The 15,301-nt window shown below is 41.9% G+C and overlaps 1 protein-coding gene across 1 annotated transcript in view; it reads right to left on the bottom strand.

Moving 5' to 3' along the window:
* The window catches only part of LOC146370675 (ATP-binding cassette sub-family C member 4-like), a 35,730-nt gene that overhangs the window by 14,040 nt on the left and 6,389 nt on the right, over nt 1-15,301 (bottom strand). The window contains exons 12-20 of the mRNA XM_084908261.1: nt 15,085-15,179; nt 14,917-15,003; nt 14,743-14,839; nt 13,262-13,486; nt 12,928-13,059; nt 12,740-12,777; nt 12,355-12,449; nt 11,798-11,944; nt 6,276-6,355 (exon numbers count right to left, since the gene is read on the bottom strand). Of these exons, the coding sequence (XP_084764387.1) occupies nt 6,276-6,355; nt 11,798-11,944; nt 12,355-12,449; nt 12,740-12,777; nt 12,928-13,059; nt 13,262-13,486; nt 14,743-14,839; nt 14,917-15,003; nt 15,085-15,179 (996 nt within the window). The remainder of the gene's footprint in view (nt 1-6,275; nt 6,356-11,797; nt 11,945-12,354; nt 12,450-12,739; nt 12,778-12,927; nt 13,060-13,261; nt 13,487-14,742; nt 14,840-14,916; nt 15,004-15,084; nt 15,180-15,301) is intronic.

Below are 15,301 nucleotides of genomic sequence, written 5' to 3'. Positions count from 1 at the left end.
AGGACACTCTTTCGAGGATGCCAATGTTCACATTTTGGACAGAGAGGACAGATGGTTTGAAAGAGGAGTGAAAGAAGCCATCTATGTCCACTGTGAGCGACCATCTTTGAACAGAGGCGGGGGTTTACGACACCAACTCTCTGCCATCTATAATCCAGTTTTGAGATCCCTTCCCAGACGCCTTAACGCCCACTCACATCCTGGGCCATCTGACCTCAGGAATTCGCATGATAAGGTGGGGCCAGGTTTCACAATGAACACACCCGAAACTCTGGCTGATTGGGACCCACACCCAGTTTCACACCTTGGCTCAGGCGATTAGAGGATCATCAGGGGGTCCTTTTGTCCCTCTGTGGGGGGATACTCCCACTAGGTTTATATCTGGGACTCTCCACCATTTGACCTTAGAACTGAAGAAGCTTCTCGGATGAGAGGTGAAACGTCTTCAAGTAACTTAAAGAAGTCCAGACGCTTTTCTTTGCAAGCTCCTTTGACTACGATGACCTGGATGACTGAGAACCTTCACAGACATTACCTTTGATACTAATACATAATAATTGCTGATTGATATATTGAAGTTAAAGTGAGCTAGCAAGAGTCGTTGCCATCAGTTACTTTAATACTGATACTTTTATTAAAGATCGTATTAAACACCAGTTGAGAAAAAAAATAAACTACTTTTGAGGAAAGGGTGCTGCCATAAAAAAAGAACAGCTCACATTTTTAAGATTTTTGTTATGTTCACTTTATTTAGAAAATTATATTACATTTCAAAAGGGAAATGTAATCTACTTCAATTACATTTTTTTTTTTACATTAAAAGTGTTGGGATATATTTACCTTGATACAACACACAAAATAAATTTGTCTGTCTGATTGTTTCTTCAGTCACCATCAAGTAAACTTGGAGTGAGCCACCAAACTTGGCACCGTGCAGGTACATCTTAAGGTTCTCATCTATGTTGCATATGATGTATTCATGTTACCGAGCAACCAGCTAGCAAAGGGTTAAAGTGAACTGTTTTTGGTGTAATTTTTCTTTCACAATGACAAGTTCTAATTTGTATCAGTAAATCTTAATTTATACATTATATATAAATATGCCATCAGGTTGCCTGGCAACCACCTAGCAATCGGCTACCATGACACCAGAAAAGCATAGTATTAATTTAATTTTGTGGCCAACAGCATAAACACAGCAAAACAATACTGTAGCATAGACATGTATTAGTAAAACATAATACATTACTAAAGATTTAAGAAAACACAGTTTTTGTTTGTTTCCTTACTTTTTATTTGTTAAGCATTTTCACCAAGGAGAAGTAATGTCTCTTCTTTTAATTCCGAGTACTTTTTTTCTATAATACTTTTTTTTTTTTTTTAAATAATCCTGCACTTTTTATTTAACAAGGGCACAGGACTTCTGTTAATAATGTCTCTTGTTTACCATTGTGGTCTTAATAATTTCCTTTACTTGAAGTATATCAACATTTCTTCCAGCCATTAATATGGGTTGGAAGAACACTTCCTAACCGAAAGGCATACGTTGTGTTCGACTGAAACCTCACACCCTGAAATTAGATACATCCAAAAAGATGAATCCTAAAACGTGGAGATTAGGATCATACTGTTACCTTCAGTGGACTCAGACTAGCCCAGAGAGATGAAAATTTAATTTAGCACCTTAATTACGGATGTTATCTGCTACTTAAGCACACATTTAAGCATGATCACTTTCAGTGTAGTTTTATGATGAAAAGCCAGTCAATTCCATTTGCAGTTCAGATAAGAGGGAATTACTAGTCTAACCATTGCAGTAGTGGAGCCCACACAATCAAACAGTGAGTCGAAGCTACTGAGCACAACTGATCCCAAGAATTTCACAGTACATAAGTTTCAATCTTAGCCTTGATGGAAGGCTACCAGACTGCAAAGTGAGATGGTGGCACACAGGCCATTACCGCGTGTTATCCAGCCTTCCCTTGCGGGGATCAAATATTAACTGAACAAATGTCTTATCACCTACACTGTTTTTCTTTCACTACCGAGTTGATGACTGGTGACACAGTGACACTGCTCATTCACATTTTGCTGGTTGGTTAATCTGAATTCTAATTGGGCCCATTTCAGCAGTGGCCACAAAAGTCTGAGCCAGGCTGGCTTTATCTAACAGTGGGGTCATCTAAGGGGACAGTAGGAGGAACAGGAACCATTAGATACAAGCCTTGCCTCCTCCTGCTCCCCAGAGCCTGCTGTCGCCAAGGCCCTGTTTGATGTGATCCATTTGCGTGGTTTGGCGCTTATCGTGTCAGGATCGGGGACACCGTGGCCCCCACCCACACTACACACAGATGACTCTGATAAGTGAGCCTACAAGTATACACCTCACCCCCTCAGACCACATCCATATCTCCTATGAAACCACACAGGAACAGAAAACTCCCAAAGCCACATCCCGCTGCACATAAAAGTGGATAAAAGGATGAAAGGTTTTGTATACAAACTGTTTAAATAAAGAATTAGCGCTAATAGCTCTTTAGCGAGAAAAGAAAGCTACCGCACGCATGCGATTCAGTCATTCAGGCAAACTGGGCGCACTGCTGTGTCCAAAGACCATTCAGATCTCTGCTGACCCTAATCGCTTTATTTTCTCAATGATTCTATCAGCTCTTTGATGTCCAAATAAATGTAGAAAATTGGAGTTAATTGCTATATTTGTGTTCGGCAATGATAGCGACTGTTGTTCACCAGCTGAAAATAAACACTTCGCTTTAATTAAACATCCCTCCGGACAGACGGAATCATTATGCTTTTTACAACTCCCTTTTTCATCCTCCCTTTATTTACTGACAGTGTGCAATATTTGCCACTGGGAAAGAAGTGCAAACAAAACAGGAAATGAGGGGTGAGCGTGGTAAAGAAAAATTCTCAAAAGAAGTCCTCTGTCATCGTTGGAATTTTTTCTTCTTTTTTTTTTTAAACTCCACACTTTTTCTGTGACTGAGCAGCACAATAAGTTGCAAGGGTCAGTGGTACTGAAACAAAACAGGGCCGTTCCACTTGGGCTCTGGAACAATACAAGTGACCCAATCCATTCTACTCTGTGTTTGGGCTTTATTTTAGCATTAAATGCCCAGATGCTGTGGCTTTTCTTTGGGTGAAATGACTGTGGACACCTCCTTCACATTTTCCCTTTCTGGGCCATTTTCACTTCATAAAGCTGCAGTCAATGTGTTTTGTGTGTGGTGAGGAAGGTCTGACACATACTGTGGTGGTCTCAGACGCTGTCTACATTGGTGGCTCAAGTAGTCCTAGGATTAGGCCTTTGTGTGCTGTGAAAAGGTAAAAGAAGTCACTTATTTGGGCTCAGTCAAGCTGCTGATTTCCAACCCCATTTTGGAAATAAGAGAAAGGCTTTGAAATGTGGTCTCCCCTCACTCTCTACTATAAATCACTAGTGTCCAGCAAATTCATTCAGCCTTTTTTTCCCTCCTGAAAACAACACACACACACAAAAAACAACAATTCAGAAATACAAAAGTCAGCCTAGAATTCATTGTCCTCGTCATTCTGACATGAGGTGAGATTCAAGATTAGATTGGGACTTTGTTGTGTCAGTTCCCAGGCTCAAAGGGCCCTGGGTCTGGCCTGCATTCTGAGTCAGACCAGCTGAGGTGCTGGACCACAGCATCATGGGAGACCACACATACTCACACGGGAAGCTTTTGCTGGCCGGTGCTCGCCATCAAATGACCATGTGTGGTATTGCTGAGTGGCCAGTTAAGCGCACACAAATACACACGCAGGGTCACATGATGATGTTTTCCTCTGTTTCGCTTTATTTTTCAGGAAGACAAGCACAGGTCAGTGATCCTAAGGCCGCCGCTCACCTTTCTGTGTCACAAAGGCACTGTCATAAAAACAATGCTCAAAGAGGGTTAATGGCACAGCCTATATATGTTTCCACTGGACCATCTTCTGTGTTTCTCAGGCTAACCTGTGTAATGCCTGGAGCCAGTGCAGTCTTTAGTCGCCAGCGTGGTAAAGAAGCAGAGAAAGCCGGGTGAAATCCCATCCTACAGCGTCCACGATTACGTCAGCAGTTCTCATATCCCACAAAGCCACTAAAGAGGCCTGATACACAATGTGCCACAATATAGAGACTCACACAACGATCCACCCGCCAGTGTTTCTTTAGACAATAGCTGTCTTTTCTCTGCGCTTGTGTGCGTGTTCAGCCCTTCAGTGCTTGGTTTGTCTCTGTTTCTTTTTTTGCTCTTTCTCACACGCACACAAAAGGGTTTATTGCCGTAATTTGTTTATTCCCGTCTTTATAAGGAATTAGCGTTGGCAAGAGCAGGCTGGGTCACACTTAAGTCAGCTGGTGTCTTAGTGAAAACATCCGGACAAACTGAATTTTGACTGGATAAGCAGGGCTATAAATGCAGTGCAGGTCCCAACAGTTGGTGGTGCGACTTGGTCAAGAGCCTTCACACAAAAATCCGCTGAAAGACCCCTGTACTCACCCCCTATTGTCTTGGCCTCCTCCTCTGCCCTCTCTGTGAAAATAGAGGCAACCCAGGATTTAAAGGTCAAGTCCACACAAAAGCTGACAGTTCCCAAAGCCTGAGGTGTTTTTAATTGACATTTCTGTCTTTGTCCCCTGACCATAAAGATGGAAGAGAAAGAGGCTTTTTCCCCAATATACTAAATTACTACTAAATGAGACCTGTGAAAAATAGGGCTCTGGGGTGTAACCAGGTTCCCCCAGCTTGAGGGAATCCCCTTGTTAGGCAGGTTTGGGGGGCAGTGCTGAAGGGCTGTGAAGTGCTTACTCCACCATAGAAAGGAGGGGGGAGAGGCTAAGGCACAAATCCCCACACAGAAGCGGCCTCTCTCCATAGAAAGAGATAAACCAGTTAGGGCATTGTTTATGAAGTTTCACTTTATTCCCTCCTGACAACCATTTAGACAATAACTATGGGGAAACGTCCCTCCACGAATGAGCAACAATAGTGGAGATCAGCAGCTTTTCTCAACAGCTAATACTTTGATAAAAAAAAAAAAGAGTGAAAATCTTCCTTCCTGAAAGCATTAAAGGCTGCTCCGTGAAAGACACCTGCAAACAAGAGCAGAAAGCAGCACAAACAAAAGTGCTTTGTCCAAAGGATGCTACCTTTGTCCACTCTAACAATCACATCCCACTTTCAGCTACAGCAAAAGACTAATGCGCACATATCCAGTCTGATTTTGACATGGCCTGGTCTAGATTTTATTTCTTTTACATCAAGACACAGTTAGAAAAATGAGGAAAGCAGGAGAAATTCAAGTAAAAGTGCACAGCTGAAACCCATCTGTGTTTTATGTCAGGACGTGGTCTACTCTCACTGTTGTTGGTTGGACCTATTGGCCCTCTACAAAAGTTATTATTTTACTTTAACCATTATTCACCTTATTATCAAAATGAGGGGAACTATAGCAGACAAAAAGCTTTTGTGCGATATTCTTTTGTGCTTTCAGCATTTAAGATGGCTTTTGTCTACTGTGAGATGGGTATCTGCCACAAACATCATTCAGGCATTGTGGAGGGGGGATTCATTTTCAGCGCGCCTTTGTTCTATTCTTTGGCCCGAACCAAGGAGCCACGCCTGCTCCTCTACCTCGAATTGTGCAGCGAACATTCCCTTCTTTGTGGCGCTAGGTGCATGAGCTGGCTCATCTCCGCAGGGTTTCGTGGGAGATGGCTGTCATGGTGGCAGGGTGGCATTTGGTAACCTAACCTGGGCTTGCATCAGGGTGGCCCTTGGCTAGCAGGTCAATAAGACCTGTTAAGCATTAAGCGAATTGGGCTAAGAGGCGAAAGTCCAGGTGTACTCCTGTAAACACTTCATGTCAGACTTTTTCTCTTTGCCACTCGACACAATATCCTCACCTCACCCTCTCCTGACATTTCCACTATTTTCCCTTCCACATCTGACCCATCATGTGGCTTTATTTCCTCTTTGGTGCCTTTCTCTCTTCCAATCACTTCCTTATTCTCCTTACACATTCTCTGAAGATGCCACTTCTGTTGTGCCACGCTGAGGGAGCCACGCCCTCAGCCTGTGTGCACACTTTTATTAAATCTGTGCAGGCGCTGGGCTGCGCTGGCGGGTAATCCTACAGTAATTGTTTCCAGATTAGGGGACCCGGACCACAAAGCAGGTTTAGCCAGGCATGAAATGGCCTCCCCATGCTGCTGCGCCAGCAACCAAACCTGCCGAGGTGAGACTCACCTGGATAAAGTCCGCAAACGTCCATGGAAGCAGAGAGTCCAGGTAACCGATGTCCTTCGAAAACCTGTTGAGGATTCTTCCTGAGAAAAAGCACAACACAAAAGAACAGATTAAAAAAATATCTCTATAATAGAAACAGCATTTTTCTTATATTGCCAATATTGTTATGCCATTTGTACAACAATAATAGTGCGCTTAAGTGAGCTGAAAAAATAAGCAATTCCTTGAACATTTATCATATTAAGTTTTTTACTGTTACAGGTTCAGATGTGCATATGACATTCGGAGCAACAAATCTAAACCAAATGCAGATCTGCTTTCATAAAAACAATATTTTGGTAGTTTCAATTCCGTTCGTGTCTTTAGACTATTAAGCAACTGTTATCAGAGTCCCCTTAATAGACCAGAGGTTACATACAGTGTGATATCAAATGGAAAACACAGGCCTATCTAGATTAAACAATGAATCATTATTTATCTAGTGATTCATAAAGACTGTCCTACTCTTGGCTGAATACACGAGGGAACCTTTTGTTAGGGAACAAAAGGCCAACAGAAGCTGCGTACCTGCCTTTATGTTCTGACTGGCAGTGTCAGTGACGTTAATTGAGTTGCCTCCAATCTGCTCGGTCGTTCATTATTTTGGCTAGTGCTCTGCAGGTGCTGTGGCAGCCCCTTATTGTTACTCCTTTAGTAACTTTGCTCCACTATTCTGATCCCACAGCACATAAGATTACACTCCAGCTGCTTTCACACACTGTGTACTGCAGGGTCACTGATAGCCAATCCCCAAAGCACACTTCCTTAAAGGCAGGCAAGACAGAAAGGCTTTTACTATCTCTGTCCCTGAAGGAAGACCCCTGGCTCTCAGAGGCAGACAACAGGTACCAGAGCAGCGGCAGCACTGCCACAGCTTGAACTCTTCTAAGGTCAAAAGACACAAAAAAACTGCAGTGTCCTTAAAATAGGGCCATGATGTTTGTTAATGTATTTAGGAGAGTAGCTGTATTCCACTATGACAAATGGCTATGCACACAGTAATATCTGTCTGATGACAATGTAAATAAAGCAGTACTCACAAAATGCAGGGTGCAACCCCTGATAGAGTTAAACAAACCAATACAGGCATGCAGATGAGTTTATCTAGGCTCACAGAATACACCATGGAACAGGGTGTGACTTGGTAAAAGAAAAGAGAAAGGAAACACTGGGCAACATGGTGGCAGAATGTGGTGGCATGGCACTCTGGAGGCGTGGTGGAGCCATGGCACGGCTGACCTAAAACTTGCCTCCGAGCCTCTTAGTCAGTCCTACGGAGGTGGGCCCTGTAATCACCTCTCTCCACGGCCGTAAGCAGCTTACAGCTTTATCCAAAATGCCGCTCCTGCCTTAAAACATGCATGCAGACGAGGCCGGGCTCCCCATAACAGCCATTGCATAAACCCAGCCAGAGCATTATTCCCCGCAACAACCCAGCAATGCTCCAAATCAGCACTGATTCAAAGTCAAGTGGCGTAAGCATGTTGTACACTTGGAGGCAGACTAATCTTATTCACAGTGTGAGTGCCCCTTTAGCATACAGACATCCCGAGGGGAGGGTTCAAGCAAGGGGGTAGAGCGCTTACTATACCAATGCAGAATATCGCTGCTTTAGTCTGGAAATAAGGGGGGAGTACTTGTCAAACTGTGTTTGTGAAAGCTCCAATAATATTTTACGTAATTTTACTGTCTAAGCCATAGATGACCCAAATTCATGCATATCTGACAAACAATGCCAATAAGAAAAGGATAGGTTTCTCTGGGTTACATCATACAATGGTTAGAGGGTGCTAGAGCAGAGAACATCAGTCAGCTATCAGCTGTTTGACAAGCGGCTCAGTTAACACAGAGTTTCAGAGGGGATGAAGTAAAGAGCCTTCTCCATCCTGCACAGACTATAGAGGGGATACATTACAGTGATGCAGTTACACAAAGACATTCACTGCATGGAAATGCCTATGAGGTAAGATCGGTGTGGGACAATGGCTTCAATCACTCTGGGTGGTTGTCAACAATATCACCTATTGTGTGCAGAGGGGTATAGACGTTTCAGGATATCAGCAGCATTAGTATCAAACAATTTCTCATGCTTTAAGACTCCAGGGGTGATTTGCACCACTTTTCAGGCTCAGGAAATATCAAACCCTCCCAACTAAGGTGGCCTCTTAGGTGGAGATATTAGGTGAGAAGGGCCCCCAATCACACTTAAAGAAGTGGAACAGTGGGGTCCGGCTAGAGCGGGGCGTGTGGCAAATCGCTGTTCCCTGTAAACATCAAGATAAGGAGACGACTCAGAGCCGCTCCATGTGTGGGCCCCAGTGCAGTTGGAGGGGCCCTTCAGTGAGACAAGTGTGATAATGAAGAAATACTAGGGAGGGGGCTGCCAAGGCTGGAGGTGGCACGGCTCACCTGCACTTCCATGAAGGGCCCGGAGGCCTGGGGCAGCCTCCCACCGCCGGCGCCTTGCTGCCAATACTAATACATTCTAAATCCATTCTCTTCGCTCACACCGCCAGGCTCCTGCAATCTCCTCTCCTTCCCTTTCATGCAATTAAATAGTGGAAGTGCAGAGCGAGGGGGAGCCCTATCAGCCATACTGCACACACACACACGGCTCCATCTCCACATTCAATTTACACACTTCGATATCATCATCCTCTCTGCAGTACTTCCTTCACTTCACTCCTAACACTCTTGCATCCCAGACCTGAAATACAGACATTAAAAACATTGCCTCTGTGGACACAATTAGAATCTCACATCAGTGACTACAGAAGATCTAATGTTCACTGCGTCAACAGCAACACCCAGCTCTGAGATGGCCCACTATGCTGATGGGAGACAGGGCTGTGGATGTGTGTCTGTGCATGTGTTGACTGAAACTCCACTCCTCGACTGTGCTGATGAGCTGAAGCCCTGGCCTGCAGTCTCTGAGGGGATTAGCCCACTCAATGACACTAAATTACAGGGATCAACATCAGCTCAACACATCCACCGATGTCTGTGCTGCTCTAAATGGATCACATTTGGATGAACAGCTGCAATAAGACTGTACACATTACTCAAACGGGGCAACATGAATATTTAAAGCCATTTAAAATAATAAAACGGAGGAAACAGCTGCTTGTGTTTTTTGTCATCTCTAAAATTATCACAGAGTACTGTCACAACGCGAAAAAGAGTTTTAATCACTGAAAGCACCAACTTGGAAATCAACTATGTCTGCGCAGCACAAAAGATAACACAGTCACAGATTTAAATGGCGCAGTGGTATTCAGTGGCAGATACAGAAGAGCCACAATACCTCTCCGTCAATCATAATTCACCACAGCTGTACTCCATTGTTATAAACCACATTCACAGAATAACAAATAAGACCTTTGTGCAGCGACGCTTGAAATGGTAACCTTTAACTCTGAGGACGGCTATCAAACACCGGGCCTGTTCAGCAGCAGCAGCAGCAACAGCAGCAGCAGCGCACCTATCACTTACACATGTAAACAGCTGTCAAATCCTTAACAACACATGTGCACACAGTTACAAATCACTCACACTTACGACAAGACAGTAGTGAACGCTGTGATGGAAGTGGCAGGGTGTTTTTTTTTTTTAAAGAACAAAAGTGTTTAGACAGAAAGAAAACATTAGGAAGGGAAGAAGAGGAGCAGACAACAGCTGCTTTTGTCATGATGCTTTTTTACTTGAGGTAATAAATTAATTAAAAATACATAACAAAAGAAGGGGGGGGTAAAATATAAGTACGTTGAATTTATTTATACAGTGCAAATAAAAATACTGATATATATTTTCTTAATTTATTGCTGACTGAATGGAGGAAAAAGGAAACGCAGACTCCGGGATAGTTGTGTGTGTGTGTGTGTGTGTGTGTGTGTAAATCCAGTCAAACATAGTGTTGTTTGCCAGACTAGCAACCGAGCTGTAATGACTGGACTGGTCACACAATGGTTACTGATAGCAGCACAACAGCGATCAGATAGCAGTGTCTGTTAAGCCTCTCCTTTGCTGCGCTATTAAACAGATTATTACATTATTCAAAGTGTTTGTTCTCCTCCTGTGCATAGATTACCGAGCAAGGCACACCCAGATAAGCTGCCAGGTAGTCCAATGCATAACACAACGGCGGCAGTAAAAACAAAAGTCAAAGATTAAGACACGCGGTGTTTGCTCCAAACACAGCTTTGCAAAGAAAAGCTTTGTCGCTACACCCACTTCTAATGCTAGCAGAAACCACAAGCTCCTGAACACCCTCAAATCATATTTAGACTTGTGTTACCAGTTATTATGACTCATTATACAGATACAAGTTCCCCTTCTTGTTGAGAATTCCCACCCAAGCTGATTGTGTTGTACACGCATGTCACTATGAGGAGATTAGGCAGAGTAATTATCTACTGACGGGTGAACAATGCTCCAGAAAAATTAAAGTTATCAAAGTGGGCCACTTGACAGTTGACTTTGGATATGAATGACAGATTGTAGTGACATTACTTCACCTAATTAAAACAGGTCTTTAATTAATGCACTAATATTATGGAGATAAATTACGGAGAAGAGGGGGGGAAAAAAACTGCAGCTAATTTAAGCAAATCTTGAATTATCCACTCACATTCATTGACGCCTATTTAAAAGAAATAAAGAAAAAAGAACTGCTTCCCTCCCTGAGTAAAGTCAGACACGTTTGGAGTGTTTGCTCACTTTTAAAATGACGTCCATCTGCCAGCTTCAGTGACCCAGCAGCTCCAGCCTACAAAGCTAATGAAATAATCAACATTTCTGATACAGCGCACAAGGCAAATATGTCTCTATTTACACTTCTTTACAATCCACACGCAACACCGTCCAAGATCTACTGCAAACACCATATATTCCATCTGATTGTTTGCTGTTTTTGTTCAGGCTCACAATGAAATAGATAGCACTCTCTTTGCTGGTTCTAAGTACATTATGGCTAAAAAATGAAGTCATATCACCACCATTTTGACACAATTAACATCTTGCTTGCACCTGCCAGCAGTGACTTTTACAGTCATTTCATTTTAAACTAAATTTCAGTTCTTTATTATTATTATACATCTTAGATAAATATTTATGAGTTGTTTATATTGTTTATTCACATTAAATAAAACATGACTGTTTAAAAACCTAACATGGGAAAAACATCTTAATTAAGCAGATTAAAATATTAATTAAAAATAAAAAACAATACATGAATGTATAAATGATTACATCATAAGAAACCTGATAGCCATGACAAATTATAGAGGATAAAGAAAAGTATTTGAATGTTTGTAAGTGGATGAAAACATGACAAAGTAAGGAGCAGTCTGCTCTCTAGTGGCCAGATGTTCCAGCAACGACTGGATCCAGGTCCTTCTGGATATAAACATCTCATATCACTGACCATGCTATAAAAAAGGGTATGTCATTAAAATGTGAACGGGAAAGGCTGGTGAGCCACTTACCAATTGGGTTGATATCAAAAAAACGTATTGGCGTCCGGAGGATGGCGTTAAACATGTTGTTGTGAAGGGTCTGGGCCGAGCTCACCAGGACATTGAAGAAGATTAGACTGCGTACGAAGCCAAACACAACTGAAGTGGCTGTTAAACCTGACAAAAATACAAAAACTAACATCAGCACACTATAGTCTTATCCTTGTGCTTGTTCTGTGATTAGCTATGCATTTCAAGTGACATTGTTGAGCATACTGTACACACAAAAACACATTTTTTTCCTCTTCATTTGTGGGTTTTTTTTTTTTCATTTACTTGAATGCTGATTTACCACTGTGAGCACAAAGCCTGAGCGAGAGTCACAAGGAGGCAATCAGAGCAATCCAACGGCAGAGAACAAGAAAGGCACTGCTATCTCGCTGTACAGCTGAGGCCCATGTACACATACACTGGGCCTTGAAGGCCTTGGGCTACAGCCAAAGAACTGTGGATCTGTTCATTGAATGGCTGCGGTATTCAGAGATTCAGGAGTACACAAAAAGCAATATGCGCTCAGTGAGCTTCACCTGCGTAAACACCTAGGTACAGGTCAAGGTCCAGCTGCCGAGGGAAGCTGCCATTGAGGTGCTCGGTCACACTGATGTGCTTCTGTTCAGAGGCCCTGTCGAGTCAAGTCACAAAAGAAACAAAAATCTACAAGGACAAATAAACACAACAAAGGAATAAAGCTGCAACATGAAGGCACTACACAACACACATTCCTCCCATCTCGAAGCACAAGGTCAGTTTCAACAAGTGACAGATAAAGTCAAGAAAGACAGTTTTGTTCACTTATGTTCTATTAAACCGTTTTCAGTCCAAGTAAATGCGCCCATTTGACTTATGAATCCCATTATTTTATTTTTTTTAATTACTTAATGTATTTATTTTTGCAAAAAAACAAATCCTCACCAGCACGCAAGCCACCAGTCCTGCAGAACAAATGTAAGCTAAAAAAATAAAACAAAACATAGATGTTTTTAGGTCAAACATTAAGAAAACAACAAAACTGCTAATGTCACTACAAATAATCTTATGTTAAAAATTAACAATCCTTTGTATTTTTTGCATTAATGATAGAAAGTAAAAAGCAAACTCACATGTGCAAGGGCATTCAATAAAATGAGGACCAAGAGGACCAGGAAGTTAGCACCTGCCATGAAATATTTCACATACATATGCAGGCCGACGTTGCCTTCAAAGCGGCTTTCCTCCTTTGTTGGTTGCACTACCTAGAAATAGACACTAGTGTCAATTCCAGTCATCTAGCAACACTTCAAAGCAGGCTGTAGTGAACGGTAAGCAGGAAAAGTGAGCTTCTTCTGCACTCTAGTGGCTTAAAGGATGCACAGCAGGCAGGCACAAGAGGAGTTTTATACATGCCTGGTTAAAAACCTTTTTCCAATTAAAATCTAGTGCTTTACATACACCTACCATTGCAAGTGGCTCTGTTCCCTCAATCAAAGAGTAACGAGAGGAAGAAAGGGAAGACATAGATGAGTTGTCAGAGAGTGCGTGGGGGAGGCCGGAGACGGTGCCTGAGAGAGGAGTGGTGTTCTGCCTCTGCTCGTCCTGGTCCTTATCCTCCTTGAGCAGAGAGGTGAAATCTAGTCCAGAGCCCTGCAACTCACTGTAGGTCCCTCGGGCCACCATCTGGCCCTGACAGAGAGAAAAGAAATGCAGTTAATAACGGCATAGCTGATTTATATTGTCATAAAGATTCTGTAGGCAACATAAAATGTAGGCTCAAGAAAATGTACTACTGCTAATATTACCAATAACAAACTCGTAGACAAGGAAATTAACAGTTTGGGCATTTTAACTTATTTTTAACTCATTTTCCTAAAAGTCAAAAAATGTATTGCAAAAGGGCAACAGTGTTGCAAAAAACCAAACTATTACGAAACACTCTTTTTGCCTAGCTTTAATGCTAGTTTAATGCTAATCAATATTATTTTACATTGAACATGGCCATGTATAGCATTTAAAAAACTTTTTTTCATAAAAATGTGTTTATTCATTTTTGTACAACCTACATAAATGTTGAATGTTGGTGACTACCTCATGTAGAAAGACTGCAAAAAGGTCGGGGTGGCTGTGGGTCATATACTAATTAGATGGCAGGAATTCATATCCCATCTTTTTTAAGTTGCGTATTGAAGGGTCCTTTGACAAGATATACAGCTCCAAAATCTGGGTCTGATATGACAGTTAAAGTCCTGTGTGTGTGCATTTTGAATGATGAAGAGATTTAAAAAAAAAAAAAAAAAAAAGTCATCTTAAGCCTATAGTAACTACAAATTTCATGTTTAAATGGAGATATTAAGTACAAAAAAAGGAGCAGAAGTTCATTTTTTCTTTGTTTTGAAACATAATAATTTGGGGTATAGAACTGTTGAAGTGTTAGCGAGCTTTTAAATACAATACATTATACAAAATAACAAACTTTTAGCAGTGGCCAAAATCTATGTCTAATAATACAAACTGTGATTAAAACTCCTTGAACGGCGGTTGTACTGGTTATCATATTATTAGTTCAGTTCATCCCTTTTCAGATCTATATATAAATATATAGAGGAGAGTAATTAAATCAAGTGTGAAACTAAAATTTGCAACACACAATTTACACCTAATCGTGCTGATATTTAACACCAAAAAAGCCTGTCATACTTTTTGTGCTTGATACTGACATGAACTTATTCCCCCTGTGGTTAGAAAACAGCCCAACTTTTATAAATAACCCAAAAAGCTAAACACAAATGCAATTTGCCCTGTTTACTGGCCCTGGCCCTAAATGCACTGACACCCTGCCATGTGACTGGATGATTAGACGTTTGCATTCATAAGAAGTTACATAAGTGTACCTAATAAAGTTGCTGATATTTTATATTTTGAATCAAAACTCAAGCTCACACCTCCTTTAAGACGACGATCTGATCGGCAGCCTTCAGATACTGTAGCTGATGAGTAACCAGGATACGAGGCTTCTTCCTCAGAAGTCCACAAATACACCTGCAGAGAAGAAATAACATGAAAAACTGCCAACTTCTTTTCACAAACAACAGTAAGATGCTGGCAACAGGACTTACTCCTCAAAGAGGTGCCGGCCCACCTCAGCATCCACAGCACTGAGAGGGTCATCAAGCAAATAGATATCTGCATCCTGGTACACTGCTCTAAAAAACGCACACACAGACTTTATCTCTGTCACTGTTACCAAATAAGCCGGCATTTTTCTGTATTGTTGTCCAGCACACCTTGCTAAGCTGACCCTTGCCTTCTGTCCTCCGCTGAGATTGGCCCCTCTGTCCCCGACAATCGCCAAGTCACCACCTGGCAGCAGGTCCATGTCCTGATCAGGGTACAAAAGTAACTTTTCCCAACATTCCCATTTGCACCAGAGTACTGCAAGCCAAAATAGCTCTAACTTTGCTACAAGACTGTATTATTGACAAGCATGCTTCAAGGTGATTC

The sequence above is a fragment of the Perissodus microlepis genome, chromosome 16, assembly GCF_051167445.1.
Source record: "Perissodus microlepis isolate ML-2025 ecotype Zambia chromosome 16, ASM5116744v1, whole genome shotgun sequence".
Taxonomy (NCBI): Eukaryota; Metazoa; Chordata; class Actinopteri; order Cichliformes; family Cichlidae; genus Perissodus; species Perissodus microlepis.
This window is presented reverse-complemented; position numbering and strand designations above follow the sequence as displayed.